General features: G+C 47.9%; 2 protein-coding genes; both read left to right on the top strand.

The window, feature by feature from the left end:
• Positions 1-1,126: 1,126 nt before the first annotated feature.
• Positions 1,127-2,362, top strand: GSTUM_00009379001 (uncharacterized protein; the record flags this gene model as incomplete). Its single annotated transcript, XM_002840665.1, has 1 exon — positions 1,127-2,362. One exon carries the CDS (start codon positions 1,127-1,129, stop codon positions 2,360-2,362), a length of 1,236 nt encoding a protein of 411 aa, XP_002840711.1.
• A 1,718-nt stretch (positions 2,363-4,080) lies between these two features.
• Positions 4,081-6,312, top strand: GSTUM_00009378001 (uncharacterized protein). XM_002840664.2 has 5 exons: positions 4,081-4,254; positions 4,324-4,800; positions 4,872-4,901; positions 4,978-5,131; positions 5,190-6,312. The coding sequence occupies exon 5, from the start codon at positions 5,548-5,550 to the stop codon at positions 6,169-6,171; it is 624 nt and encodes a 207-aa protein (XP_002840710.1). The 5' UTR covers positions 4,081-4,254; positions 4,324-4,800; positions 4,872-4,901; positions 4,978-5,131; positions 5,190-5,547; the 3' UTR covers positions 6,172-6,312.
• The last annotated feature ends 13,956 nt before the right edge of the window (positions 6,313-20,268 follow it).

Below are 20,268 nucleotides of genomic sequence, written 5' to 3'. Positions count from 1 at the left end.
TCATGTCCCTTGCCTAGTAAATCCTTTTGCCCCCTCTTCTCTCCGGCATCAATTAACTGCCTAGCCCACTGTTTTCGTATATTTTGAATTGGCCGTTTTGAAGGGTAACTAGTATTTTGAATACCAATAGTCAACGTACATGCCTCCAAATGTATTTCAGTTTGAATCTCAGCATCCAGTAGGCTATTTGCTATACGTATATAGATTTCAACAGTCCCTTCAGTCAGAGAGGGAGAGATTCGATATTTAACAAACATTGAGGCCGTTTTGGCCAGCTGCCGTAGAAGAAAAAGTAAAACTCTTCTTAAAAGCCCATGGTTTTCCCAAGCTTGAATCTCTTTAAACAGAAAGCGCAAAGAAATTGATATCAACCTAGCGACTACCTTTCCGGCTGTTATGATATTTGTTAGGTAACTTGCAGGTTGAACCGTGACCGAAAATTTGAATCACAAACTATCCCATTTGCGACAAACATGCTCAAGTAATTGACCGGCCGCAAGCAATAATCCCAATCATGGCCGTAGTGCAGGCGCACCGTGAAGCTCAATTTGGATACAAAGTTTTCGTTCCGTTGACCCATTCAAATTGACCATTTTTCCGAGTTTGGCCATTATTTTTGCAGCCGAAACGGTCGCCAAGTTGGACGGAACCATTGTATTCAAACAGAACCTAAGAAAAAGAAACAACTTTGAAACCCGTTACAGGAAAACCAAACCCGTCTTTTGGATCTTGATCATTGTATGGTTGTTGTCTCGAACGAAATAAGCTTTCCTACACGTTTCAAAGGAGGTCGGTGCCCTTCTCTCATACTCCACTGCGACCATACAATTAATTCAAGATTCCATAACAACCCAGAACACCCTACGTTTGACCAGTATAAATTGCCGCACAAACGCGACCTCTCCAAGCCCTATAACACAACTCAAAAATCTGATACACCATTTCTCGCGCTTACTCATTTATTCATTCGCTCATTCAGAGACTTCCTCTCAACAACCTTCATTCATAAACCACCCAACTGCCCCAGTCAGTCCAACTAATAATAACAAGGAAAAAAAAAATCATGAATCAGAAAATTATTCTCTGGTTCGCAGTCCTTCTTCACACCGTCACCGCCCATGTCACAATGTTTGAACCCAAACAATGGAATGTCCCTGAGGTGGTCCGGGCTACTGTCGAGAAGTCCGACGGAAATCTCAACCCACTCCAGGGCGACGGCAGCAACTTCCCCTGCCACGGCGTCGCACCAGAAGCCCCAGTGGCAACATACCTCCCAGGCACCTCCCATCCGCTAAAGATCAAGGGTTCAGCGGTCCACGGCGGTGGCAGCGGACAAATGGTCATCACTTACGAAACAAAGCCAACCAAGAATACCGTCTTCCGTGTAATGACCAGCTATATGGGTGACCACCCTATCAAGGCCGCTGGAAACTTGGGCCCGGCAGATCGAGATCCCCAGGGTTTGAAGTCCGAACTCGAGCTTTGGAAGCTAAACCCTCTTAGCTTCACCGTGCCCAAGGGATTGCCGAAGGGAAAGGCTGTTGTTGCCTGGACTTGGTTCAATCGTATTGGCAACCGCGAGATGTATATGAAGTGTGCTACGGTTGTCATCGGCGGGGAGGAAACATCGATGAGTGTTTTTGAGGCCCTGCCGGGCATGTTCAAGGCAAACATTGGTGGAGGGTGCCTCGTTCCAGAGCAAACTAGCGCGATAGATTTCAAGAATCCCGGCCCCGAGGTTTTCGGGACGGGGATCACCCCTGTTCCCTGCGGAGAACCTTCTTCTAAGGGGGCTGGTAGCGGTGGATCTGCCCCGAGTGGAGCAGGGGCTTCTGGGCCAGCGGCGGATACCAAGCCCTCGGTCGGAAACACGATTGCGCCCACCAACACCAGCAGTCCTGCTCCTTCGCAATCCGCCCAGACGGGAGCGGGAAATTCTGGAAACGGAGCGGGGGCTCAGCCTCCAGAGGGAAATATTATAGAACCTCCTGCTACTACCGGCGGTCCTGCTCCTTCACCTTCTGCACCTGAGGGGAATGGCACCGGTAATGAGGCGGTGCTTGCTACTAATATTCCAGTGGAACCTATGCCCACCGCCACAAGCGAAGCGCTAGCTCAGACACCCATACCAAGCATCCCGACTACACTTATGGCGTCCACAATTCGCCTCTCCCCTCCCCAACAAACTGGCGCCACGCCGGTCGAGGCTTGCACGACTGAGGGGGAAATCACGTGCGGCGAAAATGGAACGTGGTACATGTGCGGTTCGGGCCGCAAGCAGTTCATGGGTAGTCTCGCTGCCGGGACGACATGCACCGCGGGGAAAATCGCCAAGAGGGGTATTCGTGGGTACTACTTCTAAAAGATTTTACCAGATATCCGGTTCACCTCTTTTTTTTACACAATTTGATACATTCTTTTTTCACTTTGCTTTTCATAGATTTCCTAATTTTTCTCTCTTTTTACAAGTCATTGGGTGGACAACCCGGCTTATGTTTCTCATTTTAGTTTCGCGTTTTAATACAAATATTTTCCTACATGATTTCTCTCATTTTATTAAAATATTTTTCGCCGAGTTGAAAGTGAACAGGACTGGAGAGACTGGCTGGCTAGTTTAGAATTTTTGGGAACAATTTGTAATCTTTTATGGGGGGGGGGGTTGCTAGAAGTGTTCAGTAGATGCTTCCTTGTCCTTTCCGCAAATGTTTCAAATATTGGATACCAATTATAGAAGTTCTCGAACAACATGTTCTTTGTCTCAGTGGCCCTGAACTTCCGGCATGAACCACGCGTTATGTACGAGTACAATAGTGACGGATCAGTTGAACCCGCAAGTGACCCCACTCCCAAGAATTGACCACATGGAGTTTGATATATATTACCCTTGTTCGCCGACCCGGCGTCCACATGGCAGGATCACAAGGCTGGCGGTACAACCGGCGCAGATCCCCCCATCTCTTTTGTCAACGATACCGTGGTTGTGAATCATGATCATCGCCTCGTATTCTGGGAGAGCAACACCAAGTACAGTACATTTCTCCAGAAAGGCTTGAGTTACACTCGGTCTGCAAATTGACACAGGCTGAGTGGGCTGAGTGCGGGTACTGTATTGAGCACCGATCCAAACTCACCCTTCCAATCAGCACGAAGACCACCTAAAGAAACGAGAGAAATTAATTGTAATGCTAGCTACCCGGCTAAGACTCCCCCGCCTTTCAGTCACCTGTTCCGACTACCGCGCCCCACTTTGCTTTAACCACCGGCACAGGTCGGAAGCATAAGACCTATTATAAACAACAACAACAAACATTCCCTCCATCTCCCTGACACTACAAATTCGAGAATAACCGATGCTCCCTAGACATTATCAGCGAGATGAGGGCAACGTTCACTAACACCCAAGTCCGATATCAGACTCCGAGCTTCGAGAAATGTAACTCCTGGGCATCACCGGCGGATAAACGCTAGGTTCTCCGTGCTAGCGCATAGCGTAGGTTCCAGTGGTTCATACAGCCTTTGAGTATGAACCATTCACTCTTTTTTCAGCTTCTCGTGTAGGGGTATACTTGCTCTGGGCACGAAGTATGGGAAAATGTGAATCATGAGTGTGCGATACGCACGAATTTTGTCATATACTGTATTCCGCAAATCCCTGCCCTCAAATACCTCATTATTGGAGAGTTTCTCGTGAGAGCGGGTACCGGCATAGATAGTCGGTGGTGTTCGGTAGAAGGCTGAAATGATATTTCAGGAGTCTTGGCCAATCAATAGTTTACTTTTGGTCTATCTTCCCTAACGCAGTGTATTTGAGTGATCGGCGGCAACAGAACACGGGTTCCCAATTTCGGAGGTCAGTATGGGACTAAAGTAAGGTACAGTATCATAGGTGTGTAGATGCGAGGTTGTTCTAGCACGTGACACTACATATGCCGGTAACCGAAGTGTGGGTCAGGATTTGTAAGCTAGGTGAGAGCTGGACAGAGTATTTTCGAGCACACCTGAAGTGCTCAAGATACACTCTACGAGTATCACAGAGAACATGAGCATTTGCCCCCGTTCACCCACCCGGTCCCAACAAATGATTTTTGACTCCCCCTGTCATGGGTGGTTTCTTTTCTTTTCTTTTCTTTTCGGAGAGACCGTATTTACTGTCAACGAAACAATCCCCCCCTAAGTTATTCTGATCGGCACGACTAGGATGATTAAATTTGATTGAATTTTTCAGTCTTTCAGGAATAAACCGCGCTTCCGAAGGTATGCACTCGCTTCTATAATAGCTTGGATCGTGGAGATGTCACCCTGAACCTAGATTTCCGTGACTAGCAAACAGAAATTTAGTATCACTCATAGATCTCGGTGCCCGTGGATGGTGGGAAGAGTTATCGTATCAATCGACCGCCGATACTATTATACTCGAGGATTCCACGGTACTGCCAACGATGCGAATCCTATTTCGCCTTAAGGAAAGAAACAACGTCAACACAATCCCTTCACTACCGATAGGGGTGGCACTGACCTGGCTTTTATCATCCGGAGAACCGTGTGCCAACCGAAGCAGCCTTCCGGCAAAGATGTATTGGCATAGCAAGGCGGCCTGCAACATGCTCTCTGGATACGCGACCTACGAGGATTTTATTCTGAGCTTGTTGAGGGGGAGGTTGACACGTACTGCAAGGGATTCCTTTCTGGGGCTCGTCCGCTCGGCAAAAGTGCTTTGTGTATCAAGACTTGGCGAATGGTTCATCCTCTACCGTAATTGGTCATCGAATGCTGTTCTGTGCTAGTACTCGTACACAAGCGGTAATTGATCGTGATCACAATTGTCCCGATTAATATGGAAAATTAATTAATGTTCGTCTTATCTCCACTAGCGGGCTGGTTGAGCTCCTAGATAGATAAATGTGAGGAGCGAAGAGATCCTACTCCCGACTCCCGCGGTCGATACGATGTGTGCCTTGCAGCTCAAACCTGCGATAGGTCTTCAATCGCTCACCGCAGCTGCTCCGAGACATCGAATTCCTTGCAGGTTTCTGCTGTCACGAGTTAAGAAAAATAGTCGCCTACAGGATACTGGTGCTTCAAGAGAATGCATCTTGGGTGTGAAGCTGGCTCCGTTCGACCTTGTTGGTGGGTTAGTTTACACCTGGGAAAGTTGAATCTTGACTTGGCCAATATTCACCACTGCCCAGATGCATCTACGGCACGGGAATTATGAGAACTATTCTTCCGACTCTGAACAAAACATTACCAGTATTCCTTGATTCAGTTGTTGCCTGATCTCTCCGCACGTGTTTACGGGCTCCCCCTGGTTGTCTGCTGGCTTCACAAAATGAACAACTAATCCATGGTCTAGATGATACACCGCGCTCATGCCTGTGCTGACTACGGTATTTAACGTCGACGGAAGCGGATGGGCGGCACGCGATACAAACCCTTATACCCCGATTCTAATCCTCACAGAGCCATGGATTTTATCTCTATCCCCTATTTTCCTTTCCTCGCTTTACCTTTGCAAACATCCACGGAGGCGATACCAAAAACCACGAAATGGCGACACAACTTATCATCCTCCCTCCAGAGCTCCTCGTCGAAATCCTGCAGTTGCTCCCGGACTTCGCGACACTACACTCTTTAACCCTTGCTCACCCACGCTTCAATAACGTCCTCCACGCGAACCCAACAACAATATGCTCTTCCGTAGCCGAATCTGATTTCGCGGAACTATACCCGCTAGCCCTCTCCATCCTCCCAGAACCAACACCCCCGGCAGCAATTGGGATAGCCGAGGCCACCGAACTTCTACATACCCGGTCAACTTGCCAAAAACTAGTTGACGTCTGGAGATGCTCGCTTTTGGAAACGCTCGGATTTACGGATGGCTACGGCGCGCCTATACTTACTCGGGCGCAAAATCTCCGAATCCTCACGGCGACTTATCGCTTTTGGCGGGTCGTCCGTGAACCACACTACGTGTCGGAGTTGGACAACCTTGCCATACTTGAAATGGCGGAGTTTGTGGAGTTATTACAGGACCTACAAACTCTGGGAGGAATGGGCGATCGGGTGGAGGTTATCGCGGCCAAAGTTTCACTGCAAAATCGCGCGAAACAATCAGGCTTGAAAGTTTGTGTGATGGACCTTCGGTTGGTCCGAGAGTGGTTTGGGAAGTAGAATAATGGATGATGGAGTGGTCTGCTGCCTTTTTTTGCGTGTTTGCTAGAGGTTGTCGGTGGTGGGTAGATGGATGGATATAATTTAATGGTTCACTTATCACACTTGATGTGTGGAGTGCTGTACAGTACTCGTTCAGTGCGTGCAATTTACTAGGTTCCCGCCATTGGTGATCTGAGTGTTGGAAGGGTGTCGCCAGACCAAGATATTGGTTAAGTGAACATGACAGCCTGTCGCGTGGCACATTGCGGTACCTGCGGTTGGTGGGTGGCGCAACATGAGAAGAGAAGCAACGGCAACCAACAGCGGTAACCTAGAGCAGAGTAACACAGACATCGTGGTGGGAAGCATCCCTGATCCTGATGGAAAAGCTACGGAAATTTCGAAACGACTCGGATGACCTCGACTTATGCCACATCGCGCCCTGCTGACCCATGGAATGTTATGGCTTTGGCACTTGAAACTGTACTGTACATCCATCACCCACCAGCGTCATATCCCATCCATCATTCCTGACCCCATAAAAATCCATGACAAATATGGTCCCGCGCACCACAAATCAGACCACAAAACAAAATCTCAACCAGCCAAAAATATTGCCAACCCATAATATCGCAAACTCCCAACCCGTGTGGCCGAACAACCGCGACCTATTTACACGAGATCTTGAGCGAATATGTTCAAGTTATCGCTCTCTAGAGACCCACCAAAGGGATTTTTAAAACATTAACTCGTGCAGGAGCCAGGTTGATACTTAGTTTGTATGGGGCACCGACCCAGGAGTGAACTGGCATGAGGCGAACCGAACCAAGTACCGGTGTCAACAATCCTGGTATCACAACCACCCGATCAGGAACATCTCGCATGCTACTGCCCCATCAGGAAGCGATCGACTGCTCAATCAGCCACCCTGAATTACTGCATATGTCAATGAAGTGCTGGGAACCGTACCCGTGGAAAGAAGCACTTTCGGACCTTGGGGGAAGCGGGAGAAGAACTACCGTACCGGTTTCATGAAAAACTAACAGCAAAGCAAAAAAATAAACCCAACGCGGGGTCGAGCCCACAACTTTCATCTGTCCTGAATATGGTACTACTCGAGTGTGGAAGTCTGACGCGCTGCCATTGCTCCAGCCGGGTTACGCTTGAATATGTGGATTATTGAGAACCGCACCGGTGCCTGGGGAGGAAGGGAGGAAGATCTGGGGGCGTTTGTGTCATTTTTTTTATTTTTATTTTTATTTTTATGTAAGCTTTATCTGATGGAAGCTGTTGGACAAATTGTATATTTTTGCGATCGCCGACGTTGGTGGCTATTTCAGTGCTGTCGAACGCGTGGCTTGGCCACCGTACTAGAGCATGGACGTAGGTGATGGGACGGACAGGGGCTCGACAATGTTAAGCTTCCCACAGTACAATTCCTGCCATCGCACCCACCAAATTAAAGCAATTTTTCCTTGTGGCGGTAACTGCGCCCGGACTTAACAACCCCGTCCGTCCCATCACTTACGTCCATTCCCGAGTACTGTGCTAGCCTATTTCAAAAGTATTCGGACACACACCGCGAATTTGTATGGGGCTTCGCGCCAAGGTGTCCGAATGCTTTTGATTTCAGCTAGTGCCCCGATACCTTTTTCCTTCGTACTTTTGCCCACCTTTGACGACCATCAAAAAAGATGTCTGGCCGAACCGCATTCTATCGCCCGACCGGGAGCCTTGTGCAATACGGGGGGAGGAAACCGGTGAATTTCTTGCGCTCCGTAGTAGTGAATTATTTTCCGACCGTGGTGGAAACTCACCATCTCGGTTTGGATTGAGGGGAGGACTGGCTAATGATTGGACTGTACAAGTACTGTACTCGTACAGATGTTACTATTCCTTGTAGCAACTTATTAGTGCCATCGCTTTCGTCTTGGTTTCTGCGGCTGAGTGGAAGAGGTTAGGTAGGGTCAGGGAGGAAGTCTGATGCCAGTATCGTACCAAATAGGAAAGTCGTGTGGCGTAGTGGCGCCGGCGAACCCCGCTATGGCTGGTGTTGCTGGGGATAAAGTGCCTGGTTGTTTCAGTGTTGACTTCCGCATCGTGGACAATTTGATTTTGTTGTCCTGGATTCTGGGGAGTGTGGGGGATTGTACAAGTGTACCGTATATGACACCGAGAGATGGGAAGGTGGATTAGTTACGATCTGGATTTTGGTGAGAGCGCAGTGAGCAAATGTTTGGTCCGCGGTTTCGGCTAATTTCAATCGGATATATTGTCGAGTATTTTGGGTTGGCAATATAGATCTTCTTGGCGGGAGGTGTACAGTACTGTACAGTACTTGTACTGTACTCCTACTCCGGACCACGGTGCACCTGCCTCGCAGTAACAAAACAAGGGAATTCCAGCAGTTTTCGCCCGGCATCATTATCGTAAGAAATCGAACAATCGGACCTCTCGCCAGGATGCTGGGGCTACCGGTCCCGGTAAGGTCTGGTGTTTCCCCCCCCTTTTTTTCCCCACCTTTTCCCGAGGAGAAATTTTTGCACTGCAAAGCACATGGCCCCATTGTTCCAGTTCCTACAGTGATATAATCGGCAGGCATAAGATCTGTACTTGCAACACATAATTGTTCTTATCGAATGATTGGCGACTGTGGCTGCGCTTCAGTCTAACACAAATACTTACCGGGTATGTGTTGAATGGATGGAACAGCGAACCGTAATGATCGCGGGAACTGAAGATGGCGCTCTCGGAGGTCTAGGATCTCACAATTTGGATCAAGCGGAAGTGCCCCCCCGTGCGAGATAAATAAAAAATAGAAAGGAAACAGAGATTACCGCTGTAGGGTAATACATCATCCAAGCGAGGTTCTTGTTTGTTCCGGTTCTGGTGGCACTTTCAATACTCGAGTACCGTATGCTGATTGTTTACCTTGACAGCGCCGGGCCGGGAATAGGTCCTAGTGCCGGGATCAACGGCAAACCGTGGGGTTGGAAACAGTAGAGCAAGTTCTGACATCGGTCGGAACCATTATCCTACTAGAACACTATCGGAAGACAATAGCGGGTAGAGAATCGGTAAGTATTTCCCTCGCCCCATTGCGGCACAGTAATGGGTCTCTTTGGATACAACCATTCCGTTCCGTTTCGCGACAGTTTCAACAGTAAAAAACAAACAAACAAAGAGATTGTTAAACGGAACGGAAAGGAAACGAAACGAAACAGTTGTATCCCAACAGACCCGAAGGGGTTCCCACGAAATTAATTGTTTTTTTTGTTTTTTTTTAATTAGAGCAGAGAGAGGACCACTTTGTGGGGGTATGAAAGTCTAGGAACATACAACCTTGGCAATTTCAACACCATATCGGGTGTTTAGAGGTCTTATGGGGTGGTAAACCGGCTCATAGAGCAATTGTAGTCCTCGATATGATACCCGGTTTTCTCGAAATACCACTACCGAATCTCGGACCAAGTGCTTCCTGCCCGGGGATGATATTAAATTACTGCTAGTCCTACATCTCCATGATTTCTTGGGTTGTGTCCTCCGTACAGGTTCGGGAGAGTTCAACTTGAATTAATGGGTGAACACTATTGGATTTCCTCTGTGTTTTTTTTTTTTTTTTTTTTTTCTTTTCTTCACCAAACGGGATGTTTTCCGGGGGAGGACGCTGGTGTCGTTGCTGTAGCCATAGGGACACCAACCGAGCTTTGGTGATGAAAAAAATCATATTCATGGGGAGACTCGTGGCAAGATTGTGGTTAGCCGTCACAACCTACACATGCTAAACGCGACTTTGTGGCTCAGCCTAATATTGTGGCTCACTATACCAGTGGTAACAGTGCGCCTCAACTCGCTTTGTGGCTCACCACTGCGCGGCTTGGTGCCCAGTCTTTTCCGTAAACATTTCTATCCCAAAATTGATTGTCGAACGAAAGGAGATATGGTCACTTTGTATCAGGCAGCTGAATGGAACTCTGTATCTAAAAAGAGACAAAGCCATAAAATTGTGTTGAGCCGCAAAGTGATTTTGAGCTACACTGTTACTATGGTGAGCCGCAGGGTTGCGTTGAGCTGTCGGGCACTCTGGAGCAGCGCCCACAGTTACGAGCTATCGATCATTCGTGGGTTGTGGCGGCCAACCACAACCTTGGCATGAGTATTTCTTGCGAAACATCCATTGCAAGATATTCTAGGCTTCATCATCTCGATATATCACTTGTTCCAAATCTTTCAAGACAGTTTATTTTGTTATGGTAATGGATCCACCAGCAATCTTTTCACTCCGGGATACCGGTAGTCCTGAAATTTTATCCTCTCTTTCGCTTATAAATTATCAATTCACAAACTACCTCGTTGGTTCGCAATAGCTAGGAGGTTTTTTAAAACCAACGTCGGGCCCAGCCTGGTCGCCTTCCGGTCGACATTTCGAGAGATTGAAATGTTTTTCAATATTTCATCATTCAACAGGATTAATTTTCTACAAAGTCACTCGGCCAATACGTATTCGCCCAAGGTATTTAGAGAGTTGTGTGAAGAATGGTGTAGAGTGTCTTGGAGGTTGGACAGCGTATTTGGGTATCATGGTGGTTCATCGGTGGATGACGTAGATTTGTCTTAAGCGGGATATAGCGCCGGGGGCGTGTTGCTACTATTATCCTATTCCGAGTAATTTGAAATGGGGAGACCGCAGGTCGTCAATAGATATCTTCAGATTTACCTGGGAATCTGGCGGCTTTGACAGGTCTTGCGCCGAGACACCACCCGGCGGTTGCCTGGGCGCCGCCGGGCTTTGGCGGCCACTGAAAATTTCGACCGGATTGACCCAGACTTTTCAAAATCAAGGCCGGACTGACGGGACTGTCGACCCGTGGTCCGGACTATGGTCAGGACGGGTCGCTCGGGATTACTGCCCACAGAGCCCGGAAATTACCTTCTGGGCCAGCCCGTCCGTCCTCGGCAGTGGCCTGGGCCGACGCCAAGATGCCCTTCCGCCCCAGGCGTCCTCCCATGCACTGCCCTCCGTCCCGCCCGCACCCGAAGACCGATGCATTGGACACTTGGGTTCACTGCTTTCCTACCGCGCCAGACCTCTATGATTGTGAGTCTGAGGACCACCGGTGTCCTCCAATGGTGAGATAGTTATAGTGATGGATGTGTGTGTCCCCAATCGAGAAAGTAGTGATGGAAAAGCAGCACTAACTTGTGCAAAGGGCGGCCAGTTAAATCCCAGTGGCTATGCAATGGTGATGAAGATAACATATCACTCCAGTACAGCCGTGCGGGCATAGCGGCTGTTGACCTATACCCTTGTGTTCCGTTCTATTTGTGCCAATGCACCCAAACCCTAAAAGCGCCGTGGAGTTTGCGAATCATGCAGCATCACTCGGAGCTTGAACATGCTTGAGAGCCGAACCAGTTCCTCCGTCGGCGTGCAAAAGATCAGTTTTTACAGTGAGGGGGCATCCTGCCCAATCTCGGCGATAGCAACGGCGTGTATAACTATTCATCTCAGTTCGTCTGCTTTAGGTAAGGGGTTCTTATGATTGTGTCGGGCTGTGTCCTCTTATTTTTCAAGTTGGGTTGAACCATTGCGGGGAAGCTTGGTAGGGACCTAGAGCCTAGAGGTTATAGGTAACAGCCCCTGCTGAGGCACGCTTTTGTTATAAAACAATCCCACCTCCTGCCTTATAGTCACGCTCTCTCCCCAACCACTCCCGCTCTCCTCCGTAACACCTTTCATCCGCTCCTTCTCCAACAACACACTTCTCTATACCTTTTCTCAACTACGCCAGGATGAGCGGGACTTTGGGTGGGCCCTCACCTGGCAACGATTACTCGTTTCATCAACTAATTATTACCGCCATCATAGCGTCGCAAGAGCTGGCTGAAGCCGCTGTCGGGGACAACACTTTTTCTAGCTCTAGTCCTCCAGACTCACCAACTGTTAGGGAGACTAGCCCTAGGCATGTTATCGGGGACACCCTGAATAGGTGGGCAGGAATTCTTCCATTGGTGGTAATTTGTGACAATGCTAACGTGTCTAGTTCTGCCGTCTCTAGAGATGTGAGCGGAACACCGTCGTCGACGGTGGCAGAGTCAGTGCCGGCATCGGCTACTGCTACGGGGTCACCATCATCGAGAGCGGGAGCTAGTAATAGTAGAGATAATGCTATAAAGGATACTGTGGGTTCCACGAGCACATCTCCCCCAGACCAGGGACCATCTGAGAAAACATTAACTTCTCGTGCTGGAGAGTTGATACCTGCAGATCGCGAGAATGCTAGGATTTTCCCTTCACCTCAACCTTCAGCAGCTATAACTAGAGAGGGCTGTGAAGTGGAGAACAGTGAGGAGCATAATGAAGGAGGAGAAATGGTTCTGGATAATTTAGATGACGACCTCTGGGATGATCCTTTGATAGCAGATATATTAGAACAGCACATGTTCGAAGACAATGCCATGAGTATGAGACCTCCCCCTCCACACGAACTCATTTCAAGTACATCAGATCCAATGTGGTTGATTCCTGACATGTATTGTGGTCTCTTAGAATCTCGAGGACAACCAGGCGAACAATACCTATCTTACTCAGCTCACCGTCCAGTTCCACAGTTCAAAACAATGTCGTCCAACCCATGGGTCGTTCCGCAGTCCGAGGCAACGTCGCCCAACTCAAGGGTCGTTCCGGCAGGAGGCTCCTCAGCCGTTAGTGGAGCAGGGGCATCGGCAGGGCCTTCAGCTGTCGCCACTGATGAGGGATACGGAAGCAATTTGCATCAGCGCCGGCGGCTTTCCCAGTTGTACCGGAAAGGAAATTTGGATGAAGACTGTATTGAAGAGTCATTTGCCCCTCCTTCCACAATGGGGGGGATGAGCTTTTTTTACGATGCTTTCCCCCCTGATGATCTGACCTCCGGTCTGGCATTACGGGTGTCAGATTTCACCAGCCACAACACCTTGGGAGCTGAGCCTAGTACCAGAGAAACCAGGAACAAAGGCACGGTAGATCCCAGAATGATCACCAAAAAACCGTTAAATGAACTCACCCAAGTGTCATCAACTCGGCCAGGCATCACCACCGTCTCAATCCCGCCATTACCGCTCCTCCCTCGTGACCAGGTTGGAGGGCCATCGGATATTGATATCTCGGATGATGAGGATCTATTCCCTCCTTGGAGAACCGGTGACACGCACGCAGTCTCTCGTGCGAATATTGGTGGTGTTGGTGGGGGCTGGGACGAGTGTGAAGATAAAGATGACGATGAACCTGGCTTTGGAGTTTGGAAAGGTCCCGCAAAGAGAAGGCATCCGAGCACGGGCCATGGCCGTTTGCAAAAGGATAAGGAATTGGTGCCTGGATCTGGAAGTTGTAAGTTTTCCTTCAAGTTCTTCGTCTTTTCTCTTGCAATAGAATCAGTTATATTCTGCTGTGAATTCGGCCTATTTTAATGTTAACAATGCTGATTCGTGGGAGCAGTGAGTGACTTATCTAGTCTTGAAACATCTGAAGACAACGAAGGAAGCAGTGACCCATCTTACGAAGAACCAGCAAGAAAGAGAAAACGGGTCAGTCTGCGCAAGCCACAGAGTGGTCGCAGTGGCAGCAAGGTTCCGCCCAAGGCTCCTTCGCAGGATGTACGCATGCAAACTGGCCGACCATCTGTGTCTGGGAAATCTGTGCCTGAGTGGGTGTCCAAAGCACAGGAGCTGGAGAGGGAGAAACAAGAAGCGGCCAAGGGAGGGAAGCCGAAGGAGGCAGTGGTTAATAAAAGCAAGAAGCCTCCAGCATCCGCGCGCAAGGTATCCCGTACAGGTGCCAAAGCTTCAACTCCAAAAGCCAAGGTATCGGCGACACCGGCAAAATCTAAAGCTTCAAACCCAAAGAGTGCAGCCAGTCAGCCGGACCGTGGCGCCCCCTCAACATCTCGATTTCAAAATCAACCAGAACCAGCCTCTTCCCAGATGACTACTCCTGCGATTCCTGGGAAACCGGCGAAATCAAAAGGTGCAACTCCAAAGACTGTTATTACTGCCTTATCGTGCGCTGATGCCCCCTCAACATTTCGGAACCCACAACCCATGCGGGTTCAAATTCTTCCGCCTTCCTGGGATGGACCCCTAAAAGGTTCGACTGTTACTGCGTCTGCGGAAGCTGGGGGAGGAGGTTCAAGGAGAGCTAAGGGACATGAGATTGAGAAGGGTTCCCCAGCGAATTTACAGGTAATCAAAACTCCGACCGTGAATAGACCTGCAGTCGCCTCTTCAAAAGTATCGACTCCCGCGATTCCTGCCACGTCTACGATGGCTAAAGCTGGAGGAGTAACTCGCAAGAGCGCTACAGTTGAAATGGACAAAAATGCCTCCTCAAGTTCTCTAGAGCGGGGAGCGACACCTTCAGGAGAAACACCCATAGCTCCCTCTCCCGCAGTGCCTTCTACTATTCCTGTAAGTACAGGAGAGACATTGCTTCTGGATAGAGTAGAGGTTCCGGTAACCAACAAATACCAGGGCGGGCCGAGGGGAGATGTGCTCATAGAGGAAGGTGTTGGTCCAGAACAAACTACTATTACTCATCACAGGCCTGTCGCAGGTGGAAGGATTCGGATTGGATGGCTTCTACCATATGCGAGTACGTCGTTTCTACTTTAACTGGTGTGAATATTGCTAACAAATTATTTACAGAAGGTGAGCATATTTGTTTCCCAGAGTGTGAGAGTTTGCCCGGAACTATTGGTTGTCTGCGTTGTTTTGATAAGAGGTTTCCGTAAGTTTATTATTTGGCGATAGCGGTCAATCAATTTGCTAATTATATTCTAGTGGAAGGAGGAAGGAGGAAGGCATAGACGAGTAAGTTTGCTGCTTCTATCGCCTCCAGACCCGTAGATGAAAGCTAACTGTCACAGCCCACCGGAGATTAGCAAACGTACACCCAAGGGGGCTCCAAGGCCCCCCAGTGCTCGTAAGCAAGCGCCAAGGGAGAAAAAATCCCGCACGCCGCCTGCTGGATCCCCCGAACCGCCTGCTGGACCGCCCGAACCACCCGTTGGACAGCCCGAATCTCCCGATGGACCGCCCGAACCACCTGTGGGACACCCCGAACAGCTTGTTGGACTAAGTAAGGGTGATCCGGTTCGTTCACGCTCAGGTTCGAAGAGTACTGCATCAGATATTCAACGCCCCTTGTCCCCTGCGAAGAGGAAGACTCAGAATGCAGCACGAAGGTCAGTTCCTCCATCCTGGAAGCCACCTGTTACTCGCAGATCTGGGGATGTGCCACCTCAACCAGTCGTGGAGGCCGTCGAACCTGCCTCAGAGGATAGAACAACCACCCCGGCAACAGGGGACATACCTGGTTCGGCTAGAGGGATAGCTCCCCCTACCGCGAGATCTGCCCAGCGTTCAAGGTCGCCTAGGAGGTCCAAGGCCTCCTCTTCCGGCTCTAAGAGAAAACCTCCAGTTAGAGATGCCAGGGGCAAGTTTGTCCAGAAACGGGGTAAAGCCACAGAGACCTTTGGTGGAACAGTGGCGACTGAACAAAACCCCGGGAGGAGTGTCTCGGAATCCCAAGATGTCCTTTCAGAGGATGATGACTCTGCATTGAGCGATCCCCCTGATGTAGAGGATAGTTTTGAATTTTGAGGGGGTAGTTTAATCACAACTCTCAGTCTCATAATGTGCCATTGTTCATATTTGGTATTGTTAATAGTGGGTTAGGGTCTGTACGGCTAGCTCTTGTATCTGCTGCTTATAGTATCAGTTAAATCTTTATGATGTTGGCATTGTCTATGATATCTGTGGTTGAAGGAGGTTGGAAGGTGTTTTAGTTCTCAATTAAATTATTTGAGTTTACTTGCATTGTGTTCGTATTGTGAGAGCCTGATTGTGAAGTTTTAGACGAGACCGCGACAAAGTACAGAGGCTTATCAGGGGAGGGTATTTAATCAGGCCGGGTTACTGAGCTCTAGAACGTCAACTCTCAGCACCAAAATAAAATTTACACCGTGTCTTGCCAAAATCTGCGCCTATATCAAACCGAAATTGGACGGTGTCCTGGTGAACTTGAAAAAAGCGTAGACCAGGTTTCGGTTGCATTCCAAGATATCGGAGCAACTCCTATTGAGCGTGGTGGGGAGGGGACTGATTCCGTAGAACTAAGGGGTATTCTGTAATCTACTCCTAACCGGTACCCACCTCTGGCAATTGACTTTAGAACATAGGCGCCACCAGACCACCGCCGGCCGGGCCGAGCAGGTTTCTCAAGATGAGGGATGTGTCAAGTTCCTAGAGGTGACCGCCGTGCCCCGCAGGTAGTGTCCGTGCTATGTAGGGCGTGGAAAACGGTTAGGAAAAATTTAATCTACAGTTCTTATATCTGGCTATTGGTTAAGGGGATTCGGAGATTACCAGACAGAGGGAGTACCTTGTGCCCTGTGTGGTATGCCAGGATTATACGAGAATTTGGACTTAGTGTCTGTGCATGACGACCAAAGGCCGGAAAATTCGGGGTGCAGACTTTAGATTCTGTCAATAGCAGACACTGCAGAATTGAGATCTGGATTTGCATAGATCAATGACTATCTGCTCTAATTCTCTTAAGATAACAAGGGGGAGCAAATGGTTGAGCAAGAGAAATAAATAAAATAGGGCTAGTGGTTCTTAAGCTTAGGTTTTAGTGACCTAGTTTTTTTCATACAGTCCTGATTCAAAATCCTAATCCTATAATAATATTATTATGATATTACGAAGAAAGTTCTAGCCTAATCCAGACATAACAAACACAACTGGATTGGAAGTACGCACCAATTTGATAATCCAGGTTTTATGGCAAATCCGGGGCACAAGATAGAGACTTAGTGTTCACTGACAAAAATGACTACTCCTCCGCGACCCCTGGAGCGGGAAGGGGCATGACTCATTTGCTTCGGTTTTTTCTCTGAATTTGGTTTTACCTTGGGTGGGTTTGTTTCACTGCATATCTATTCCATATTATTCATTTTTGTTCACTTGCAAACAGGTATATTTCTAAGTCCGATCCGAATGCTGTCTGAATGATGGACAGAAACTGGTGCGTTATTTATAATATATTTCAGGTATGATAGCAGCGAGAGAGTGTGACTTGGGGTCCTTATTCTCTCCATGTTGCCGGAAATGTCCTATATATACACAAGCTGATTCTTTGCATATATGTTCCTCACCCGTCAACCTCACTGATTTCCATATTCTTTCTCAATGATGCCACACGATTCCTTTCGCACAACTCCTTGTGACTTCCTCTCAAACCGATACCGTAGATTATAGGTGTCCTAGACAGTCCTGATACCTTTCTGCTTCTGCGGTTTCCTAACTCTTATTGTGCGACACCCAAATGTCTCAAGACCTCCGCCATCCTTAGCGACGATTCCCGAAACTTTCCTCACACTTCTCTTTGCACTTTACACTAACCTCTAGTTCCTATGCATCTTTACTTCTATGCACGCCCTTATATATCAAACACTGTCTATTCTGCAAACATGCCATCCGGCAGACATCACCATTACTCAACTAGTCCGTACTCCGGCCGATGTGATATGGAAGCGTCGTGATTTTCAACTATTTAGAGTTGACAGCTCACGAAGGAAGAACATTTCCCTTCAAATCTCTCTCTTCGTTACTTTGCTGCCAGTTTTTCTTCTTCCTTTGGTCACAGATTGTATAATTGGGAAGGGGAATGAATACACTTTGCTTGCTGCATACAACACATGGTTGACCTTGTGAAATACCGGGAATAATTGGGAATCAGGGTGTGGAAACATATCTTTGTGGTACGGGAGATCAATTGGAACCCTGAAATCAACACAATATATCCAGATGGATTGTGAGAGAAAAGAGCAATCATTGGGCATTTCCATTCGTCACAGTGGCCAGAGTTCTGAGTTGAAAGAATTTCTTGTCGTCTATATCAGGCCTCACAATTTTCCACCGAAAAGAAGAGAAAGAACAGGAAATGAAGGGGGAAAATATCAAAGATCATATCTCCATGTCATCATGTATTTCCACCTGTGATGTCCAGTTTCACTATCGGGATCTCAGAACAATACAATGGAGAAAATTACAATTGCAATTTACCCATAACATGCGGCTCATTTGCTTCAGTAGGAGCGGATATTGTTATCACTGGATACCAAACAATATCAGTACTGATTTTGTTGATTGAAAAGGTCAGCATTGGGGTTAAGGCTATTCAGAGTTCTTGCATCGAAACTGACAGCAACCTTTTGGAAAAGAGTGGGAAATTGTGAAAAGGTTGGTGTGGCAGTAGGTGATCGGGTGCATTTAGCATGGGGATGTCTTTATCAGTCATGTGGTGGAGAGGTCTATTTCGCATAATGCTCTGTTGGTGGTAGGATAGCTGTTTGCACTAATAAATCCAGCCTTGATAGACTAGGAAGAAACCTTTGAGAGAACAGAATTTAAGATTGATTATTGCAATCTACAGATTCTCGAAACAAGGTGGGGGTGTACATTGATTGAGCTCGCCAACAACCTGGACTTCTGGGTGACGTTGGCTACCCAGAATTGGCTTCATATTCTGTAAGAGAGCATATCAAGCAAATTGTAAAATTCGACCTCGTTTGCAGCGGCATTCTGGGCGTCGCTGACGCCACAAATTTTATACTTGGATAATTAGTGGTGCTCCTGGAAAGCTTCCTCTGCGGTTGTTGGTAAATGATGGGCAGTATTTTCTTATTCATTTTTTTTGTTTTTGAAGGCGGGTAAGGGCTCTTCAACCGGTTTTGCAACGAAGCGATTTAGTTGTGGACATGCGGATATCTATGGGTCAGTAGCTTTTGCTGATATTACTTTAATAAAATTTATCATCCCTGTTTGCCGACCCTACGCAAGTGAAATATACTAGAATTCAGTGAGGTGTTATATGGCCATAAATGTTGGGGTAGGCGATCAAAGTAGCCTACTCCTTTGAGAAGTTGTGAAAATAAAAGGGAGAGAAGCTGTGTATGGATGGGTAGGATAATAGGCAGATTATCGATATAAAGGAATCTCTTGCTACCTTTGATTCTTGCACCTTATTCTTCTCCTTTCGTGCGGGGACCAAGCCATTTACATACAGATAGTCTCAGCCACTTCACCAATCTTCCCATCCTTATCGCTCGGTTTGTACCAATTCTCGCGTGCTTTTTTTCTCTGCCAATTGATCTCAGCTTGACTTTTTCTCTTTTTTCTTGACTGGTATTCTTCACCGCTGTGCTTCTCCGCCCTCCCAAGTCTCCTTCATCGCTTGCTTTCCCAACGTTTGTCCCCTTGCTGAGAGTCATGCCCCGCGTGTCACGACCATCATGGCCTTGGTCAAAACGCTGACCGCCAATCCCAATGATACCGGTCGAGCATTTTCTAGCGTTGCCTACAAATACAAATAAAATATAAGGAATGTGTGAGAAGAAATGTACTTACTAAGAGAGGAAAGCCCAGCGATATAGCAGACCGTCCAACTATTCCAGTTATTGTGGTAGGCTCCATGAGACCTCGAACAGGTGCGAGGTGATATGCTGATTTTGTAGCCTTTTGAAGACCTCTAGCCCGATAGTCTCTAGCTCATGGGAAAGACGAGATATGGTCAAAGATAACCCCCCCCTCTGTGTACCCGTTGGTCCTGTTTTTTATAAGACCGGATGCATCAAAGTCTGTAGTAAGTCAATATCCTGGGTGGCCAGTACACTACTCCGTCAAACGGGCCATGGGCTGGAATTACATTCTGTTATGGTGCGAGGTGTGGTAAGTTAATCCCGACGGCTAACACCGTGCTCCGCTCTCCCTTATGTTATACAACTATGTAGCTAAAACATATCACTTCCTAGGTAGTGAGGAATGGATAATGCTGTACTGCAGTGGGTGGAATAGAACAGGGCCTAGTTGCTATGAAGTAACCTTAGGAAATCTAGGAAAGTTGTTCCTGTACAGTACATTTCGTTCTCTTGACCACCCTATCTAAGATAATAGAAATGAGGGAGCATATTTACAACATAACTCAATCAATTGCCCCGATAGCTCTATGGACTACTGTTCTCATGAGATGAGGGTGGGCAGTGTTCCCAACGGGCCAGGCTACTGGTAGGCTAG

This window comes from Tuber melanosporum (genome assembly GCF_000151645.1).
Source record: "Tuber melanosporum whole genome shotgun sequence assembly, scaffold_56, strain Mel28".
NCBI lineage: Eukaryota > Fungi > Ascomycota > Pezizomycetes > Pezizales > Tuberaceae > Tuber > Tuber melanosporum.
The sequence above is the reverse complement of the archived record's forward strand: the minus strand, read 5'-3'. Positions and strand labels throughout refer to the sequence as shown.

Bases quoted from the DNA above. Each gene is read 5' to 3' on its own strand.
- GSTUM_00009378001 (XM_002840664.2), top strand. From the start codon at position 5,548: ATGGCGACACAACTTATCATCCTCCCTCCAGAGCTCCTCGTCGAAATC.